This window comes from Phragmites australis, chromosome 18 (assembly GCF_958298935.1).
Source record: "Phragmites australis chromosome 18, lpPhrAust1.1, whole genome shotgun sequence".
Lineage (NCBI taxonomy): Eukaryota > Viridiplantae > Streptophyta > Magnoliopsida > Poales > Poaceae > Phragmites > Phragmites australis.
In genome coordinates, this window is record NC_084938.1 from 10,448,408 (window position 1) to 10,470,430 (window position 22,023).

At 43.2% G+C, this 22,023-nt stretch overlaps 1 protein-coding gene across 1 annotated transcript; it reads right to left on the bottom strand.

Moving 5' to 3' along the window:
* Positions 1–8,479: 8,479 nt before the first annotated feature.
* LOC133898769 (threonine--tRNA ligase, mitochondrial 1-like) lies at positions 8,480–21,598 on the bottom strand. Its single transcript, XM_062339479.1, has 20 exons — positions 21,152–21,598; positions 20,697–20,934; positions 20,477–20,536; positions 20,303–20,392; positions 19,990–20,064; positions 19,747–19,875; positions 19,567–19,656; positions 19,026–19,114; positions 18,824–18,920; positions 18,651–18,737; positions 18,442–18,526; positions 17,230–17,324; positions 17,105–17,137; positions 16,693–16,779; positions 10,799–10,891; positions 10,157–10,249; positions 9,855–10,076; positions 9,548–9,619; positions 8,969–9,040; positions 8,480–8,798 (listed from the first exon to the last, which is right to left on the bottom strand). Exons 1-20 carry the CDS (start codon positions 21,448–21,450, stop codon positions 8,703–8,705), a joined length of 2,202 nt encoding a protein of 733 aa, XP_062195463.1. The 5' UTR covers positions 21,451–21,598; the 3' UTR covers positions 8,480–8,702.
* Between the last annotated feature and the right edge of the window lie 425 nt (positions 21,599–22,023).

A 22,023-nucleotide genomic window follows, 5' to 3' on the forward strand; every position in this document is an offset into this window, starting at 1 on the left:
CTTTTTTCATTCTCTTTTTTTTTAGAGGGATGTTCTCAAGATTTTCTACAAAAACAAATGCTATGTGGAATGCATATGAATGAAGAGCGCAAAGTACTTCAATGATAATAAGACAATGAATCATGATCATGTGTTTAGGCAAATGATAGATGTGCTATAAAAAGCAAGATTAGAGCCTAGCCATGCTGTATGCACCTCGAATGAATGCACAATCTTTGTAAGCATAATACGCGAAGGAGCGAAGTGGTTCAAAGGGTGGATACACCAGCAGAGCATGCAAGATCCTAGTGTATGATGTACAAAGCCGAGGGTAAAAAGGCTAGCAATCTAAGCGCAGACACAAACGAAATGACCCGCTTCTAAGAACTTCTGACTGAATGGATACAAACTTAACAAAGCTCACCAAATATTCAGATTGTAACAAATTGGCAGTTGAATTGTTCTATGTATGGCTCTGGTGGGATAGATAAATATTCTGTTAATGAAAAGTAGGGCCAACTATTATACACTCAACTCATGGGGTTTTGATTGAGGAGATAATAAAAGTGTGAGTGACCCACATCACTAGCTCAGCAGTTTCCATTAAGGCACCCAACAGTGAGTGTTCTCTGCCTCTATTAGTTGCATGCGTTATCTTTTATCTCTCTAAGTTACCAACTCATCAAAGACAATGAATTCAAAAATATTACTAATATGCTCATGTATAGACCTTATAAATAAAACAAGGCCTACACTTTTGCAAAGATATAAACAAGCATTTACTCTAGAACCATCCCTATAATAAAACATGTTCTGGCATCTTAAATATAAAATTAGTAGAAAACATATAATAAATGCAATGCAAACAACTTCCCCAAACTTAGGTATTCACGCTATTGTTAGCGTTAACTCCTTAGCTCGGGAAAATCACAAAATAAATAAAATTGCAGTGAAAGAAAAAAGGGTTAAAAAGTTAGTCGCCCTCCCCAAGCTTGGAACAAGCTGAGGGTACAGGAGTCCGTTACCGTTGAAGCGCAGACTTCTTCCTTTCAATGGGCAAGGACACCTACTTCAAACATCATTTAGTTGAGCACCGGCTAGCCCCAACAGCTTCTGTTCAGGGGTGATATTCCTATCGTGAAGGGATTTTCGTTCCCTTTAGCGCTCCAACGGTTTTCCTTCATGGTTCCTTTTATGACTAGATTTTCAGGGGTCATTCCCTTCGGAACGGGATTCTCTCTCCTTTCCCTTCGCGATTCCTCTCGAAGGGAAGCTGTTGGAGATGAGAGAAAATAAAGGGAATAGGAACAGGGAAGGGAATTGGGAAGGAAACGAAATGAAGGGAATATGGTTGGAGATGGTCTTAATAACCGATGAGTTGTAGTGTGAGCACCTATATTGACGAAATAACCAAAGCCTGCATGGATAGCTATACAACTAGCACAAGATTGTATAGGTACCTATGCAAGATCCTAGCTCCTGCAAAAAGAAATGAAAAGGTGCACGATACCAAATTGGGTAAAGGAATAAAAGAAACTTATGCAATATACAATTGTGCCAATGCAAATGCAAACATGCATGCTCATGATGATAGAACTAAATATGAATGAATTATATTTTCGTTGTTGTCTTGAACTACTTCCTAAACTTTTAATTTGTTAGAGCCCTACCTATGCAAGAGAAGTTTCATGATAGCAATAACATATACATAAATCAACTATATTGCAATTAAGGTTTTTCTTTAAGGAGTAGGAATATGATATAGATTTATCCTAATTATTAAAATTACATATTGCTTCAACACCATAACACTTACTGGATTTGGTGAGGAAGAAGTGCAGAACTTACTCAAGATTTCAAGGTGAACTGACCAAGTGGTCATAGGGTACTGGTACGGTCAGCTCCCCGATCAGTATGGTTACCTACAATGATCATACCAGACCCTCAAACTTTCTGGTCCCGGCGACGTATGTGCACATTTCTAGTACGGTCAGTAGTATGGTTGTTTATATAGATTGTACCACACCGCTTAAAATTCTCCAGAACCTTGTTTTGTCCCGGCGACGTATGTGCACTTTCGTCCTTTCCTTTGTATGTTAGTTATACAAAAAATACACAATTTTCACAAATTCAATTAAATGGATACTCAAGAAATAAATGAGTACATTAATAGAGCAAGACAACAATTATGGCGCAGATCCAATACAACGTTGATGATACAAAAAGAAATAACTCTTTCTAAAGAGTTCTTCAATCCAGCAATAGGTTTATAAACAAAATTAAAGGAACATGAATATAATGGGAATGATTTATGTAACCACAATATTGTAATGAGTGACAAGGGAGAGTATGAATGAATGAAAAGTAATGAACATCTATCCCCAAGCTTAGAATTGTAGCACATAATCATTCTAGTTTTATTGGAATAAAAACGTGAGTAGTGGAGATGCGCGATATGTGTGATCAGTCCACACTCATGCTCGCACTCCTCACAAGACACATATTTTTGTGAAATTGTTTATATGGGCATGAACTAAAAATTTGAGGTTGACTCCCATATAACCAATCAATGATTTTTATATGAAAACTAAAATGCATAAGGACATGAAAAAACTAAAATTAATTTACTGGGTTGCCTTCCAAAAACCGCTTTATTTAAAGCCATATAGCTTAGCTTTGGTAGCTTTTACTCATCCACCCGGATCCCAAGGAAAATCGATCTGGAGCCCTTTATTAGCTGTCAATATGGCTACCTTTGATGTGGAACAAGAATAGTACCTTTCTTTTGATAGACAAATTTTTTTATGAAGGTAACACCGCATCTCGTGCATCGATTGGCTGAACATTGATGAACTATTACTTGATCCTTCACACTCCCATGTGATAGGTAGCTCGACACTCTTGTGCACAAAGTAGGTTTATCATGCCTAGAATAAATAATATTCATGAAGAAGAAAATCATAGGTTCTAGGTACATCAAGCATCAATGATTGTTTTTCCACATAGCATTGCTCAACTAAACATTTAGGAATTTCAACAAATAAAGCAAACTCTTTTCCAAATATAACTAGTGCATGATCACTAGACATTCTTACTACTATGAAGTCAACAGGCATGGAAATATTGCTCAATTTCGCAGCCACATTCTTAATTATGCCTCTAGGCTTTTAAAGAGAACCATCCAATAATTGTAAGAAAGGAGAAAATGGTTCTAATTAACAAAGCGTGAGCATATAGAATAGGAATATGACATGAAATTAATATTACCCTCACAATGAGCATAATCAAAGTATTATTTGAACCAAAACATTTATTAATACTCACTTGGTTGTTCAAGGTTTTAAGCGACTTACCTTGAATAATTGTGCTAGCAACATTGACAAGTGGTATTACCTTCCTTTCACTTTCAACAAGAACTACATCCATTTTGCATACCCAAATTGGTGAAGGGGGGTGCACGTCTTTTTGCTGCTGTTTTTCTCATCCCTCCTTCTTTCGCTCGACAGGATTGGCAACTATGGATGAAAATTTTTCTTGTATTGAATAGCATCAACTCCTGACAGGAAGCGCTATTCAATACAAGAAATTTTTTCATCCAATGTACATGAGCTAATGCTATTCAATACAAGAACAAAATTTCATCCACTGAAATAGGGAATTTTGGAGTAAACATTGGATGGTCATTCTCTTTCATTAGCAGCAGTAAGATATCTTCTAAAACCATTATCACCATGATCAACATTACCATACCATTGCCAATGGCTTTCCTCTGCATCCTTCAAAAGTAGCCTTCATAAATGCACCACTGAAGGCCATATCTAATCTTATTCTACTAACATCAATTAGACCTCTATAGAAGGTGTGCAGAGTTAACCAATCAGATAGATCATGATGAAGACAAGCAAATAACAATTTTGATAATCTCCTATATGCACTAATCAAACCCTCATCATGATTTTGTTCAAAATTAATAATGGTGAGCCGACATTCATGAGTCTTTCTTTCGGGGAAGTAATGATGTATAATTCAGAACGAATACATTCCCATGTTTTGAAGTGCCCTGGAGGTCTTGAATTGAGTCATTTCTTTGCTTTACCTTTTAAGGAGAATGGAAGTAGCATCATTTTTAGTCCATCGTTCATGAATGTGTTGATCTTCATGAGGGAGTATAACATGGTAAACATTTCAATGTGCTTGTATGGATCTTCTTTCAACTCCCTGTGAAAGCTTCCTACTTGATGCACTTGAGCAATTTAGCATTAATTTGATATGCTCCCCTAGGCTTAGGGAAGCATATGATTGATGAAGGAATAATAATATTAAAAGAAGATGCCAGAGTTGAATCCATGATAGCAATAATAATATATTAACAAAACTGATAGAAAATAAATACTAAAAATAAATGCTAGAAAACTACAACTAGACCTACACAAAACTTTAACAGAAATCACTGAAGCTCCCTATAAATGACGCTAGAAAAAAGCTTTGATGTTCCCACAAGAGAACAAGATTGCAGCGTACTTCCACCCAGAAGTATTCAAGGTATCAAATCCACAGGTAGCTTATGTGGGAGTTGTGCTTCGAGTCCTATGCAAGCCTAAAATAGAATTAATTTGTGTAGAATAAATAAACACACAAAATTTACTAAATAAATAAATGAAAACAATGATAAGAAATGGAGCCAATGACATATCTCAGGCTTAGGTTCACTAGCACTTGTATTGAGACACTAGCGGCTTACTCTACTATCAATAGGTGATTTTCCTTGTATCGCTACTAGCCCACTTCTGGAATTCATGGCACTATTATCCACCTTCCCAACCCCTTATTCAAAGCATCATTCTAGTATTAAGGCGTTAGTCCCTTTATATCCCCACTTTACACGCCCATCACTAGAGTTAGAGTACACATAAGGGTCTTGCACCAGACAACGCATGACTAATGGATTAACCATTTACCCTTACGTAAACATGGATCTCCTTTGGTAATCCGGCCTATCCTCAATGGTATCATCGGTTCACACACATCTATCTATCTATCTATCCCTATGTATGGTCTACACCAATGGATTAGACGTCTCCAATCACTAATCAATTAATAACACGATGATAGAGAATGAACAATAAAGTAATTAGCGTCACCAAACCCTAATCATTCTAGATCACCATAGGCCTAAGACCTAATCATTTACTAACGCACCTGGACATCCATGTAAAGGGAAACGAAATGCAACATAAATATAATGTAGATAGCAATGACGAGTCTTACAATCTACAAGATTAACATACACAATGAAGCGGTGATGTCCAGGGACTCCCTATGTTACAAGACAAAGATGCATGTGGTGGAGATGGAGGAGAACGATGGCAGCGATGTGAAGGTGTCGATGGTGGTGGCGGTGATGGCAGTGACTAGGGCATCCTCCTCTTTTGTGGTGGTGTGGAAATGGAGAGGGGGAACCTTGGGGCGTCCTCTCTCTATGTGGCACGAGCTAATGTCGGCCACCCACTTGTAAGGCTTTAAATAGATGTGACAACAGCCTCCCAACCTTTCGATTTGATGTCGATCCGATCCAAGGGTTGATCAATTATTTCCTCCTCCAAAATATCTTCCATGTATGTTCCTTGGGTCATGGAGAACCTCCCTAAACAAGTCCCACTTAAATCGGCTTCGAAGTGAAGGTTTTAGTATTTTAATGGTGGTCTTCCCAATCCCTAGCACGATCACCGTATGGTCAGTTATAGTTATCATACTACACCCCTCAATATTGGCTGGTTTCTCCACTGCGTAGCTCATCTTCGGAAAACTGTAGAATATTCATACAACATTAGATGGAGATGATTTATATATCAAAATTATAGCCCTCGATCAGCAAGATATACAACTTTGGTACTATAACGTTTTACATTGGAGATTGTTAGGTATCCAAATAATTGAAATAAACTTCAAGTAGTGAATTGGGCACCCATAACTCCTTCAGGATTGCTTCCAACTTGACTCCTTTTGTCGTGGTTTGGAGAGTCTCGTAACACACCTAACCCGTATAAAAATAGATTGGAAGCTAATAACAATGATGGGAATGCATGTTTTCTATGACTATTAGCATTTTCAGTGGTTTTAGGATGGCATATTATAGAAGTATTATCAAAGATATAAGCAAATTTGGATGCAAAACATGATGCATTTGTGACGCATCATGTGCATAGCCCACTTGGCCATAAATCTGGTTGGCAACGACTAAGAGAGTGAAGATGATGGGTGACAGACGATGGAGCGAGAATGGCCGGAACCATGAGCACGCCATGGAGGAAAACCATCACTTAGGGATAAAATCCACTTGGGAAAACTTTAATTACAAACTAATAGGTGCTAAAACTAGTATATCTACAAGATTGGGGGCTCCCTGCTCCTTTCCACCACCAGTGAGGTTGCCAGAGGGGAGGAAGGAGGGGGCCCAGGAGGTGGCGGCGTTGTAAGCCTAGGGGAGCAACGGGGTCGCGAGAGCCTGGGAGCCGAGTCCAAGAGAGAAAGAAATGGTTTGTTTGTGGCAGTTTGAGACTTTGTTCGAGGTTGTCCTACAGCAACTGTGTTGCATGAATGTCGTGGTTGCATGTCCAAGCCTACAATGTTTGCATTCACAGTGGGCGTGTTTGGTTGCCCGAATCTCACCAACCTGACCCATTGGATGCGGATAATCTCAGGAAGAAGTGTGTTCAGTTGCTCGCATCCACTATTTCAGTTTTGCCCCATAGATATAAATATACGGCCTCATCCTGGCCCAACGGATGCAGGCTCTGCATCCGCTCATGTAGATGGGTCCACTTGTCAGTGTCACAAAATCATCTTCATGCGAGTAACCAGTTACAATCTCAACTCTTGCATCCACTCACGTAGCCTTAGATTTAGTCAGCTCAGCCTATCCAAATAGACGTAACCAACCAAACACTCTTTTTTTCAACAAATATGACTCTGATCAACATGCTTTCCCCCGGCTTGCTTATACGATACAGTTCTATGAAACCTAATCCGAGGAACCAAACACACTCTTAGCTTCTGCTTCATAGTGTAGGTTGCAATGCGTGCAATGCTTGTTGCTTTGGAAGGGATTGAAAGTAGCATGGAGCAAACATTGTTTGGAAAGAGACGCCACTAATGTTGTTAAGTGCGGGAAGGGACAGAGGGAGCCTAGTAGGGGTGAGCATTCGGTTAATCCTTTTATTGGTTCAGTTTGTTATTCTTTAAATTCTGATTTTTAAAAATTGGAATCAAACAAATTAGAGGAAATATAGAAATGAACCTAATTAACGGCAATATTTAGGTTCGGTTATTCTAGTTTTTTATTTTAACCAAAAATTCAAATATCTTATCTAAACTAACTTACTTGTACTTCTCAATTTCAAATAGTTTAACCATACACAAGGGCAAGTCACCCAAGTTCAAAGCATTGCAATAGACATACATTATGCAACATCACAAATTCACAATAAGCCCGATATTCTAACTCAAATAGTTTCACACTTAGGAGATGGGAAGTATAACGTCAATAATAATCACTGTAGGTTTAGTTTAGTATGTTAATTCAGTTTCTGAAAGTTGAAAACCGAATAATAAATGGAAACCGAACCAAGTGATTCTATAAACCGAACACCCAGAAAACCAGAAATTACTATTAAATCGGTACGATTTCAGTTTTTTGTGTTTGGCTTTTTTTTTTTTTTTTTGGCTCAGCCCTAGAGTCTAGGGTCATGTTTGTCCTCGTCTTTGTAGTAAAGTGGCTCATACCACAACAGCCTATGGTGCTGACCCGAAGGCGGGGCATCGAGCGGTATGGATGGACGAGGCTCCTATCTTTGTTACTATCTGCGACATGGATCTGAGAACAGAAGCAATCATCCATGCCCAACATTTGCAGTCCTGCTGCTCATGCTTTTATGGTGCGCAAGACTGAAACAAGACTTCTTAAATGCTCTATCAATATGAACTTCCATTTACTTTCCGCACTACTAGTGAGCATACGTAACTAGAAGCTTCTCAAATAATCCACCAAGATGAGACTCTACCTACTTTCCTTAGTACTTGTTCCCGGTAAAAAAGTTTTTTTTTTAATTATGAAAGCGTATCCACCTCGTGTGTACTACAATGTAACATTTGGAAGCTTTTAATAAGACACCAGTTTTACTTTCGATTCCTAAGAGGATTGTAGAACACCGCCGCGGTTCACCTCGCCCATGCGGTCTATACACGTGATTACACGGGCTGGCTTCATCTATTTTGATCTATTGTTTCGGTAGTTTATCGTGGCTGGAAACACCTCGTCTTCAGGTCAAGCAGTGATATAGTTTCTTTGATCTACCGCGCTGATAACTTAATCCCTACACGTGCGCATATTAACCTGTTCAGTGGACAGCGATCTGGCTGTGCAGCAAGTTAACGGTATATAAATTCGACAGAAAATATTTATAGAGTCCAACTTAAATAACAAAAGAAAAGAAATAGAGCATTTCGTATAAAGTAAAATTAAGGTATTTAATTTGCTTCAGATCTCAACTTAAATAACAAAAGAAAAGAAATAAATCGAGCATCGCACAATCGTAGTTAAAAAAGACAGCCGTGTATAGCTTTCGACCACAGAAACAAGAATAGTTCAGAATTTTGGTGCTGTTCACTACATCAAAATCACAATGGTAAGTAAATGACTGATAGGAAATTATGTGATATCAAAATCATGTGAAGGCTGCTATTTCCTCCCTAAAACGTGCGATGAGGGCATCAATGCTCATTGTGGCTAGGTTAGCATTGTCTCTTACCCTAAGGCAGACCTGCAATACCACAAGGAATCCAGGTAATTAAGTAATTCACATGAACCAGAAGGGAATTTTTACTACGCTTTGTTGCAACTCTGAGGGCAGTTGCAGAATTATCTATTGCAGTTCGTTGCTCATCTATTCGGCATCTATAAGAAAAACTGGCGCGAGAAAAGAAGACGTACATTTCCAGTCTCTGCCTCTTGTGCACCCACGACAAGAATATAGTTGAATTGGGCTATTTGGGCTTCCCGTACCTGCAAGGATAGAAATTGGTCGTAACCAATTCAGAGATCACTCATTGTATTAAGCTACATACAAACCGTGTTACTTAATCGTCAAAGACCTTTGCTGCATAAACAACACAAACGCCATGAAACGTCTTTCTAATGTGTAGCACAGATCACTGCATATAATTTTTATTCTCCGATTGATAGAAAAAGCAGCAAATAGAAGAAATTAAACGAAACTGTGCTGAAAGAGAATTGCAACTGGGAAGTGCTCCCTCCGCTCAAATAGATGTCATTTTAAAATACGTGTAGTCAAACGGTCAAACCTCAAAAACTTTGATCACTAATACACATAAAATGGTTTGGATTTGACACATGAAAATGGTATGAGAGGATTTACCGTGAGAATTCCCTTCATATGGTTATAATTTTAGCAATTTTTACTAAGAAACGCTTATAAAAAGTATGCTAAAACATGTGTTGGAGACCGTGTCGATGCCATAAACAACAAGTAAAAAAGAATGGAGGTAGTACCTTCTTTTGAATTGTCCTGTCAGTCATGTCAATGTCAGCATGAAAACCAGCTTCATGTAGCTGGGCAAGAACCTGGTACCAGAAAGGAAGGGAAAAAAACTGATCGGTCAGCAAATTTCCTAATATAATAAGGGTACAATTTGCCTAAGCTGTAAAAAGCAATGTATAAGTTGGTGCAAACCATCCTTGAGTGTAATCATGCAATCCATAATGATACTTGGGAAGTAGTTGACAGCGTAATTTTTAACATTAGCCACCATAGAGAACTATTAGGTAAATTCAGTTTTCAGACACAAGGACCATTTACCTGTTTTGCATATTCTACTGAACCGGAAGATACCGAGCAAACAATGGCCTGGCGAGGGCTTAGCCACAAGGGCCATTTACCATTGTAATGCTCCAAAAGAATGGCAAACATCCTTTCAACAGATCCAAGGATTGCCCTGTGTATCATCACAGGCCTTTCAAGTTTGGCTTCATCCTCTGCAGAGTACGTCAACTTGAAGCGAAGGGGCAGCTGAAAATCCAGCTGTAACAGATAATATGAAGGTTAGATACATGAACCTTTTTATTTTCTACAGTTGATGACAGAATAACATTCAAGGGAACCTGTAGAGTTGCACACTGAAACTTCCTCTTGAGGGCATCGAACACACCAATATCAATTTTCGGACCGTAGAAAGCACCGTCCCCTTCATTAATCTGCATGCAGACATCTAGATAAGTACTCTGGCTACAAGGCATTGTCATGCTAAATGTTTTATGTTGCAAAATGTATGTACTTCTCATAGAGAAACGGGAATAAAGTACACATTCTTGCATAGCAACTAAAATAGTCAGACAACACTAGCGCTAGTGCTGATAAAAATCGAATAATTCAGTCCCAAGATGAAATGAAAACATCGTACTTGTTCGAATAAGAAACTGCTAACATATCCACCAACATGAAATATCTTTAAGCTTATTATACATTACTCTGATCATAATTCTATCACCAGATAAAATGATTGGATCCTTCCCCTTGGATAGGACTTCCAACCACTAGCGAATCCCAAAATTCGTCGGCATACACTCACTCTCAAGACACAAAAAGATTGGATTGTAGTGACAGTGTCAGTGCAGGTACAATTAAAAATTATAGAAAAAACATTTACTGCACCAAAATACTAAATATTGCAAACGTACATCTAGTAGCATAGAGTGATAAAAACATTATGGGAAAAATAACTCTTGTAGACTTTGTAAAGGTACCTGCCACGGCTTCCCGAACTCATTCAAAGCTTCTGTCAGTTGTTGCTCTGCTTTGTTCCAGGTTTCAATATCACCTAAATACTTCTCTGGTCTCTTTTAAAAAAAGGGTGAGATTATGATCAGGTTGTATTTAGTAGCCATCAAATCATGACAAGGTCATTAATATTCTTTAAGGCTCAGAGAATTCATTATATCTTAGCAATTTGCACAAAAGATAGTGGAAATGGGCAATAAAAAAGATGCAAAAGGCAATGGCAATTACGATGAGACATGCAAATTCTCAGTAATTATCCAAAGACTGGATCTTTCGGAAGTAGGTTTTAACATGCCCCTAGTGCTCATATTGATATCACAGATTCACAGGTCATCTTGTGATTCAAACTTAAACCGTGGCTCGAACATACAAGAAACTAAAAGATAAAGGAAACTGAAAGGCATACAGCCTCACAGGTAGCCTAGGAACTCACCCAAGACACACATACACTAGCAGTGGTATTTTTTTTCTGCAATGGCTTGCTGCCTTTTCTGTTTTCTTCTCTATTTATACACTGCTGACCACTACAATATGGTCTGGGTCAATCAGCTAATAACTACAGTCATTACTGCTTTAATTGACTATTATTCTTCCTAATCTACTAGCTGAAAATCTCTGGATCAATCAGCTAATAACTACAGCCATTACTGCTTTAATTGGCTATTGAACCCTCTAATCTGCTAGCTAGAAATCTGCACACATCAACGCTTATTGCTAACAATCTCCTCCTAATCCTTGTGTGTGGACTTGGAATTAATGTTGACCATTCCAATCCTAGCACGAAGCTCATGGAATCTGTATCACCCAAGTGCCTTCGTTTAAATGTCAGCGAGCTGGTCCTTAGTGCCGACGAAATCAGCACTAATCCTCCCATCTTTCCGGCACTCCCTGATGAAGTGGTAGCGCACATCGATGTGTTTGCTACGTTCATAGAAGACAGGGTTTTGTATCAGCGCTAAGGTTGACTTGTCAATCTTCAGCTCGACGGTGTCGGCGTCCCTCCCCTTCAAGTCGCCGAGCAGCCGAGCCAACCACACCGCCTATGTGGCTGCGGTAGTGGTAGCAACATACTCCGCCTCACAGGACGAGTGCCACCACCTTTTGCTTGAGAGCGTGCCAACTCACCAAGCTGCTGTCGTAGAAGAACAAACCGCCGGATGTACTCCTTGTGTCAACATCGCCGGCAAGGTCGCTGTCGGTGTACCCGACAAGCCGTGTCTCCGTTGTCCTCCCGTAGTGGCAACCGAGACTTAGAGTCCCAGCCACATAGTGTAGGATCCTCTTCACTGACGTCATGTGTTCCTCCATAGGTCGCTCCATGAAGTGACTCACGTACCCCACGCTGAAAGCAAGGTCCGACCGCATGTGGACAAGATAGCGGAGGCTTCCAATGATCCTCCGGTACTGAGTGACGTCCACCTCTACCGCCGTGCTGTCACGGCTCAGCTTGAACCGCTCCTCCATGGGGGTGTGCGCAGGGTTGCAGTCCTGCATCCCTGCCATCTCTAGGATGCGCTTGGCGTAATGCGCCTCGCACAGCGTGATCCCGCTGCTACTCTGCTGCACCTCGATGCCAAGGTAGGAGAGCAACCCAAAGTCGTTCATCCTGAACCTCGCCTTCATCTCCTCCTTGAAGCGGTTGATCTCCGCCTCGGCTGATCCAGTGATGATCAAGTCACCCACATAGACCCCGAGGAGCAACAGCGAGTCGCCATGACCACGCCTGTACATCGCCGCCTCATGCGGGCTCTGCTCGAACCCGAGAGCTCGCAATGTCGTACTGCAGCCCGTAGAACGCCTTCCGCAGGCGCAGATTCTGTTTTGCTCTGGCGACGACGATGCCCAGCGTACACCTCCTCCCCCAAATCGCCGTTGAGGAAAACCAACTTCACATCCATGTGATGCACCGGCCAGCCATCTTGCGTAGCAACAGCTAGCAGCAACCGAACGGACTCAAGACGAGCAACGGGTGCGAATACCTCATCGAAGTCAATGCCTGGTTGCTGCAGCCCTTGGCGACGAGGCGAACCTTGTGCTTGATCACTGCTTCTGCCTCGTTCTTCTTGAGCTTGAAGACCCACTTCAGCCCAATAGGTCGATGCCCATGAGGAAGCTCCGCTAGCGACTATGTCCCGTTCTGCTCGATGGAATCCATCTCCTCGCGCATGGCCGCCTGCCATGCTGGATCGTGCTCTGCTTCAACGAAGGCGCGCGGCTCTCCCTCCTCGCTGACCAGCAGCAGCCCCTTGCCATCGACGATGCGATTGGCAAGGCCTGGTGCCTCTCCCCCTCCAAGCACGTCGTTGATGCGACGGTAACAGAGAGGGGAGGAGTCTTGGTACACATCCAGCCTGTCGGAGTCGTTTGGCGGAGGAGAGACGAACTCCAGAAGCAAGGCCGCCGCGGGAGAAGCCCCTGTGGGCGTGGATGACACGCCAGCGGGCGAGGCTGGCGCTGGATCCGTTCCCGCGGATGTGGGGGCTGCCTCTGCGGGGAAGACCGACTTGGGACGAGCTCCTGCGGATGCAGTCGCCACCCCTGCGGGCGTGGCCCCTGCCCTGCGAACGAGAAGGGCGCGGATGCGCCGCCTGCAAGGGGGCCCGACGCCCCTGCGAGCGTTGTCGATGTGCGGCCCACGGGCGGACCTGTGCGTGGGTCCGCCGCAGAGGACGCCCCTGCGGGCCTGGGCGACGAGATCGCCCCTGTGGGCGCCGACACAGCAGGATAAGCGCCTTCTGCGCTGCTTGCGGATAGAGCCAACGCGCCTGGGTGGATGTAGTTGACCACTGCCTCCACATGGAAGTCAGATGTGGCTATTCCACCATCTTGCAGCATCGCCTCCAAGTCCCAGCCGTCATTCTCGTCAAAAACGACATCGCGGGAGATGTGGATGCGCCGGGACCAGGGCTCGAGCATGCGGTACGCCATGGAGCCATCCTCATAGCCGATGAAGACCATCGAGGTGCTGCGGTTGTCGAGCTTCCGTAGACCTGGTTGTGTATCCTTTACATAACAAGACACCCGAATGTACGCAAGTAACTTACCGCCGGCTTGCGCCCGTGCCACACCTCAAATGGTGTCTCGCCGTCAAGACTCTTCGTCTGCGCCCGATTGAGGTAGACAGTCGTGGTCACAGTCTCCCCCCAAAATTCAGCAGGCATCTTCCGCTATGTCAAGAGGGTGCGTGCGGTGGCGAGGATGGTCTGGTTCCTCCTCTCCACCACGCTGTTTTGCTGCGGCGTGTACGGTGCGGAGAAGTGCCGCTGCACACCGTGGTCCTCGCAGTGGCGCGCGAATTCAACAGAGGTGAACTCGTCACCATTGTCCGTGCGTAGAACGCGGAGCTTGTGCCCGCTCTCCACCTCTGCAGTAGCCTGGAACTTCGTGATGGCCGCTGCAGCATCACTTTTTGCTGTGAGAAGCGCCAGCCACATGTAGCGGCTGGCGTCATCTACCAACAGCAAAAAATAGCGGCGCCCGCCTGGCGTCGCCACCGTGATGGGGCCGCAGAGGTCGCCGTGGACGAGGTCTAGGACGCCCTCTGCGCGGTACTTCGCCTTGGCTGGGAACGGGACTCAGCGATGCTTCATCATGACGCAGGTGTCGCAGAGCTGCTCCACGTGTTCTAGCCGCGGAAGACCACACACCATGTCCTGGCGGCCAAGCTGGTGCAACGCGGCAAAGCTGATGTGGTCGTAGCGAGCGTGTCAGCACCACGAGTCATCGTTGTGCTGCACCGCGAGATAGATGGGGCGTGCAACGTTGAGGCGTAGGATGTAGAGCCGGTTCCGCCCTCGGTTCACCTTGGCAATGAGATGGCGCCGGCGATCCCAGATGCGCAGCACCCATCCTCGATCAGCACCTTCGAGCCACACTCATCAAGTTGGCCAACGCTGATAATGTTGTTCTTCAAGCGCGGGATGAAGTAGGCGTCGGAGAGCGCCTTGTGCTCGCCGTTCTTCTCGGCGAACAGCACCATGCCGCAACCGTGGATCTCGACGAGCGATCCGTCGTCGAACCGTACGGTTCCCTGTACCGCGCGATCAAGCTTGGCGAAGATGTCGCTGCGGCTCGTCATGTGGCTGGTGGCGCCGGTGTCGAGGTACCAACCCTCTTGGAGTTCACCAGCGTCTGCCTTGCCGAGGAACGTCTGCGCTCGCAATTCATCGAGGTGGACTGTTGTCGACGCCAGCACGATGTCGTCGTTCAGTGCGCAGACCTGCGCCATCAGTAGCGTAGGCTCGTAGTCGTCCTCCTGCACGAGGTGCGCCTGACCTCGCTTGGGCTGGCAGCAATCACGAGCCCAGTGACCGGTACGCCCGCAATTGCGGCAGGCGTCGCGGTCGTCGATGCGGGCAGCGTTCTTGCCATCAGCCGCGCCCTTCTTGCGCGAGCCACGGAACGGCGATTCTTGTTGTGGCCTTTGGCAGACCACAAGCCCCTCGCTAGCTCGCCTTTCCTTCTGGCGCGCAAGCCACTGCTCCTCCGTGAGAAGCAGCTTGCCATCGAATGTCGATGGCAACACCTGATCCAGGTCGAGGCGGTCCTCCGTCGCCTTGAGCCGTCACGTGACCTCGATTGCCAGTGTTGAGATGTCAAGGAGCGTCTCGATGGAGAGTGCAATTTGCGCGAACTTGGGCGAGACAACCCGCAGGTACTTGGCCATGACCTTGGCATCGTCGACCGAATCACCGAGTACCTCCAGCTGGTGGACGATCCCGGTGAGGCACATAGCGAAGTCGTCAATTGACTCGCCATCGCAGAAGGAGATCGCCTCGTAGTCCTTCCTCACCTTCTGGGCAATCGCCTTGCGAGAGCACTCAGAGCCGACGCGCATCGTCTTGATCACGTTCCAAGCCTCGTTCACCGTCTTCTTCGCAAGGGAGGTGACCATCTCCGGCGGAACTGCACGAAAGATGGCCTCCATTGCAAACCTGTCGTCGATCCTGTCCACGCCGCCCTTGTCCACGACCTCCCAGAGGCCGCGGGCTTCAAGCATCACCTCCACTATCGCCGACCACTCAACGTAGTTGTGCTTGGTGAGCAGCGGGTACGCGCCTCCGACATCTCTCACCACACGCTGTACCACGGGCGCAGGAGCTGCAGAAGGGCCATCTTCACCCACCATGACACCCTACTAATACCAATTGAAAGGCCTACAGCCTCACAGGTAGCCCAGGAACTCACCCAAGACACATGTATACTAGCAGTGGTATTTTTTTGGTGCTGCAATGGCTTACTGTCTTTTCTGTTTTCTTCTCTACTTATACACTGCTGACCACTACAATATAGCCTGGGTCAATCAGCTAATAACTACAGCCATTATTGCTTTAATTAGCTATTATTCTCCCTAATCTGCTAGCTGAAAATCCCTGGGTCAATCAACTAATAACTACAACCATTACTGCTTTAATTGGCTATTATTCTCCATAATTTGCTAGCTGGAAATCTGCACACATCAAGGCTTATTGCTAACAGAAACAAGATTATCAATTTAAGTAGTGTAAAGAGAGACTTGAAGGAATGGAACATCCCCAAATAACTATCCATATATAGAAGCGCGTGGAAGTTAGCAATCCACATTCCAGAACCATGATTTATGCTATCTGTATCCTTTTGCCATTATTACTATTACTACTACCTTTTTATTTTTATTTTTCTCATCATCTTTTTTGTTGGATTTTGTGGGTTTCATCTCTAGCCTACCCCAACTTGCTTGGGACTAAAAAGCTTTCTTCTTGTTTTTATTGCAACTTGAAGTCCCTAATGTGTCATCATTACATGCCAATTTTCAAATATAGATTGTAGTCCTTATGAACTTCTAAATGATATCAATATATAACAAAGAAGAGATGAATACCGTAGACAACTCCAGCTCATATTTAAAGCCAAATATCTCGTAAACATAATTGATGAATTCTAAAACACCCTTAACTTCATCCTTGATCTGCAACAAAAAACAAACTTTTAACAAAGGTAAGCAGTAATACAAACAGGGGAAACTATCTAACTAACCCAAACCGCAGTACATCTACTGTCAAAAGGGAGAAACAATAAACACAGTATGCAACTTTGCTAATGCAAGTGAGAGTGCAAGTTAGCATGTATGTAGGGAGATGATCATGCGCATGTAAAAGTAAATACCGTAACAGCCTAAACGTACATATATTATACAATAAAACGATTACTATGCAAAGTGTGATACGGTTGTACAAGCATGCTTTCATTCTAGAGGATAATAAACAAACATAGTCTATGCAAATAAAGCTTACTTGGTTCTCTCTACAAAAGATGTGGGCATCATCCTGCCGGGAACATACACATCAAAAGATTGGTTAAAACATGGAGCAAATAAAATTATCATTAACTATAACTGAAAACAAAGCATTAGCCTTACCTGCTGGAATCTTCTCACACGTGTCAAACCTGTAAGGGCACCACTAAGCTCGTTTCTATGAAGAACTCCAAAATCAGCCATGCGGAGAGGCAACTCTGTCGCATTTAAAAAAAAAAATGAAAAGCAAGCATGACGCACAAGATTTGTCAAAAACCACAAATGAATAAAGATGATAGCGAATATTAGGATTCCATGAAAAAGAAAGAATATACTACAAAAGGATGATTGGGACAGTGACAATCAATAGCTTAAATTGTGCATGCGGTGCCATGTGGAGTTAGCAGTATTGCTGGCCAGCTCCCACATGCGGGCTTCTATAGATCCAAGTTATCTTCATTAGCTTTATTCCTAGTTTGCTTAGGGTTAAGTTTGGTAGGAGTTGTTTGGATTGAATACTATTGTTAGGGCCTATCTTATCTTCCCCATACAAGAGGGAATGCAATCTCATTTGAGGCAAGCAATGGAGTTATCTCCAGTATCCTCTGCCTCCTGCCTGAGGACAACCCTCCCCTGTGTGTGATCTCTCTCGTGCGCCATGGCTCGTGGTTTTCAGGGTTCCGCACATCAGAAATTTCATTTTGCATGTGTACACGTTGCGTAACTTACCTAAGGAACGTTTAATGTGGATATTAGCTTGATTTTGAGTACTAAACAAAACAGATCCAAACTTATTCTCTTTATAATTCTAGAGGGAGAACGTGCTAGTAGCACGGTGGTATGTCACCCAGTAGTTGGTGCTACCAACCAAGGCTTGAACTCTTGTTCTCACAAAAAAAAAGGTGCTTCGCTCTGTGTCGCTTTCAGCGTGATCCTGGGCGCCGTGAAGTCACTTTCAGAGATGCCCCTGGGTGGCCGGCCTTCAATGCCTTTTTCTCAACCTTAAAATGCGATGCCATGGTGGGCTGTCTTCCCGCAGAGGTCAAGTTTATTTTTTAATAATTCTAGAGCACAACCAAAAACAAGTGTGCTTACCTAGAAATGCTCAAGCAATGAAATGACAATTAGACAAAGCACCAACTATTAACTATAAATACGGAACTTGGGATAACAAGGATACTGACAAAGCATTACATTTGGCAGGGAAAAAACAGGTCAGAAAGGGGAAGGTTCAAGCTACTATTGTGAAAGCAGCAATTTTCACTGGACCAGCATCTCATTAGTTGCAAAAACAGATTAATTTAGAATACAATATTGAAAGAGGAAGAGGCTCACCTCTGTATGAGCGAACCCTATGCTCAAACATTAGACAATGGCCAGGACAATTCATCGGCTTAAGTCCAAACTCCTGTTTCTCAATCTGCACAAGAATCAAACCAACAAGCAACCAGAAGAGGTAGTAACTCAACAATGAGTCTGTGACATATGTAAAATAAATTTTCTGACACTTGTGATTCTGCTATACCATCTGTGGATGTGCTTACCTCAAAAACGAACATGTTCTCCTTGTAGTTTGCAGCATGTCCAGAAGTTTCCCAAAGTTGCATGTTGTAAATATTTGGGCTCAACACCTGTAAGAGAGCCATAAGAAACAGAAACAATGGACATGCACAGCGATGCCTATGATATCATTGCTATATAACAAATTAATACAAACCTCTTGGTAGCCTCTATCTCTGTACTGTTGTCGCAAAAAGTCCATCAGTTTGTTATATATTCTAGCACCATGTGGAAGGAAGAAGCAGCTTCCCGGGCTACATAATTGTAAATATAATCAGCAATAGGCCAATACCCGAAGATCTGGGAATTGAGGTATGAAAGAAAGAAAGAAAAGAGAGAATATAGGAGTGATAAGGTACCTAAGTGGATGGAAAAAGAAGAGTTCCTGAGACTGCCCCAGTAACCTATGATCACGTTTCTTAGCCTCCTCTAACAGATGTTTATATTCCTACAGATTATCAAGTAATAAACATGCATGAAAAAGATGAGAGATCGTTAACAAATGAAAAATATGAACATAACATTTAGGAATGTATGATCAAGATAAAAAAAATCAGAAAGCTGTGCCCTGTCTTGATCTAACTATCATTTATTACAGCAATTTTGTCTTAACTGACCAATACTAAACCTGACCTATGCCTTGGTCACTAGCAGTTTGACACGATTGCCATGCAGTGTGTTGCGCAAATCACATCCAACCCCACAACTCATGTTACCCAACAGGCATTGACACCCACAACCACAAAGATATCATAGATAAAGTTTCAAGGTACAGAATCTGTAAAAATTGCATGCCATATCATTGTGTGCGCACAATTTCCTGTCAAGTCAACTGCAACACATGGGATCATAAAGAAATAATAAATGCTAGTACCAAAATGCTAACATAAAATGCTATACCTTGAGACGTTTAGAATCAGGGAAAGAAATTCCATATACTCTCTGCAGGCTCTCGCGGTCTGCTTTTCCTCTCCAATATGATGATGAAGCCTAAATGTTTACATGCAAGTTCAAATATGAAATAGCCAGTTCCACTAAAAAGAGAACCCAAAGATTACCGCATAACCAAAGAATAATTACCTTCAGACAGGAAAAAGCTTTGACGAATGAAGTATTCGGGATGTGTGGCCCACGGCAAAGGTCAATTAAAGGACCACACCTGTATACTGTAATGGTCTTGTCCTCGGGTAACTCATTAATGATTTCAACCTGAACATATGGTTCAAAAATATTAAAAGATGAATGAAGTTCTCATATATTTGACATAAGCAGCAAGAAGATACAAAAGAACGAAACAAAAAAGATGGGAACAGGAAAGGTTGCCTTGAACTTATTTTCAGCGAATATTTCAAGAGCTTCTGCCCTGCTGACCTCAATGCGTTCAAATGGTTGCTTTTCCTGCGCCAAGTAAGGTTTAACCATTTAAGTAACACAATGTGTGTTGCTAGAGCACTTCAGTTATACCATAAAAGTAATGCATGACATCGGTACAGCATTCGAGATTCCAAAGTTTCTAACCACGATATTGTACTTTATAATCAACAGAATGTGCATTGAAATAAGCCATGCAGGTAGACAGTGCCCACAAAAAAATCAATATAAACATAAAAGAAATGAATTACAATTCACAGCATACCGCAACAGCTTTTTGAGCTTGGCTTTCAATGAGACCAAAGTGCTCCTCATTCAATGTCAGGTCATTGTAGTGAGCATCATAGTAGAAACCCTTGACAGGTTAAGTGGAAACATTTGAAAACATGTCTGATCATTTATAAGAGGGTTAAGCTAAATTTCTTTAGCTGTTACATACCTCCCCTCTTGTAGTACAAGGCCCAATACACAATTTGCAGCCATACACTCTTTCAAGGGACTGCAAAATTTGCATATTTAATTAATGATAATTGAATTGAAAATGAACAGGTAAAGGCTGAAAGAATCTATTTGATGCTTAATAAAATATTATAAAAAACATAATTATGCGTAAATAAAAGCATGCTCAGAGCTATCAACACAAGAAGCACCCAACTCACTTCTCCAAGAATATGAGCACTTGAGTGCCAGAAGGTGTCACGCCCTTCATTGCTATCAAACTTGAACAACTTCAATTCACACTGACCTTCCAGTGGTCTCGCCATATCCCACAGTGTTCCATCCACTTGAGCTATCAAACAACTACCCGCTAATCCACTTGATATCTCTTTAGCAATATCCATTGGAGTTGTTATCCACTTCTTCCCTTCCTTGACAGCACCATCAGGCAAAGTTACCCTGAAGAAAGTTTCAAAGCAAGAATTTAACGGTATATAATGTCAAACAGCTGAAAAACAGTTGGTGCGGCACATATTACAAACAATCGGCAGTTCATGTTTCATACGGCGAGATGAATTTTGGGTGATCCAAAGCTAAACCTAAGCACAACTTCTGATTCAACTGCATGACTCTACTTCGACAATAACCACGCAGGAGGATCGTGAGAAGCACTTACTTGATAGCCTCGCCGCCGATGTTGAGCCGCTCGAGGGCCTGCCTTGCCTGGATCTCCTCGAATAAGCGGATCCTCTTCTGTGTGACCGCCTCCAGGTAGGAGTCGTCGCGCGCGACGACCAGGGCCGCGGCTGGAGCCTTGGCCTTGGCCTTCCCCTTCGCGTCCTTCCCGGCAGCGGAGCCCTCACCCATCGCGGCGGAGGCGGATAGGTGGCGGGCGGGACGGAGCGGGGGCGGGGAGAGGGGGCGTGGGGAGCGCTGCAGGACGAACGAGAGGCCTCGCCTGAGGCACACGAGCATAAAGCGGCGGCGGCTGCGGCGGCGGCGGCGAGGAGAGCTAAGAGAAAGCACCGGGGGTTTTGCGATGTGCCGGCGGATGAGGTGAATTTGAGAATTGAGAGGCGGCGGTGTCGACCTGGCGACCAGGGAGACAGGGGATTGCGAATGCGGGCGGAGAGACGAGTAGGGTTTATGCAGGAAGGCCGACATGCGGGTCCCTTTGTCTCGTGGCCCAGCTGTCAGTTGCCTCTGAGATTTGCCGTTAATTGTGCCGAGAGGATCAGGCGGGCGTCTGGTTCCCTCCATTTCAATTTACTCGTCACTTATTTTTACTACTGTAGCAAATTTGACTAAACATTTTTTTAAAAGATTTATAGATAATTAGAAATATATCATACTAATAAAGTTTGATTCATGATAAATCTAATAATATAAAAGTTTCAAGTATCTATAATTTAAAAAAAAACGTACGGTCAAATTGCTACAGTAAAACAGTGATAATTAAATTGAAACAAAGGTAGTAAAATTTGGTAGCGTTGACCAAATTTGGAGGGTATTTTATTTGCTACAACTAAATTGTTTTCGTGCTTATTT

What these genes read in the sequence shown, in the direction of transcription:
- LOC133898769 (XM_062339479.1), bottom strand. Translation starts at nt 21,450, where the DNA reads ATGCTCGTGTGCCTCAGGCGAGGCCTCTCGTTCGTCCTGCAGCGCTCC. An exon ending in CAGTAGAATATGCAAAACAG is followed by an intron (nt 9,620 to 9,854) that starts GTAAATGGTCCT and finishes TTCTGGTACCAG; the next exon opens with GTTCTTGCCCAGCTACATGA. An exon ending in ACAGGACAATTCAAAAGAAG is followed by an intron (nt 9,041 to 9,547) that starts GTACTACCTCCA and finishes CTATCCTTGCAG; the next exon opens with GTACGGGAAGCCCAAATAGC.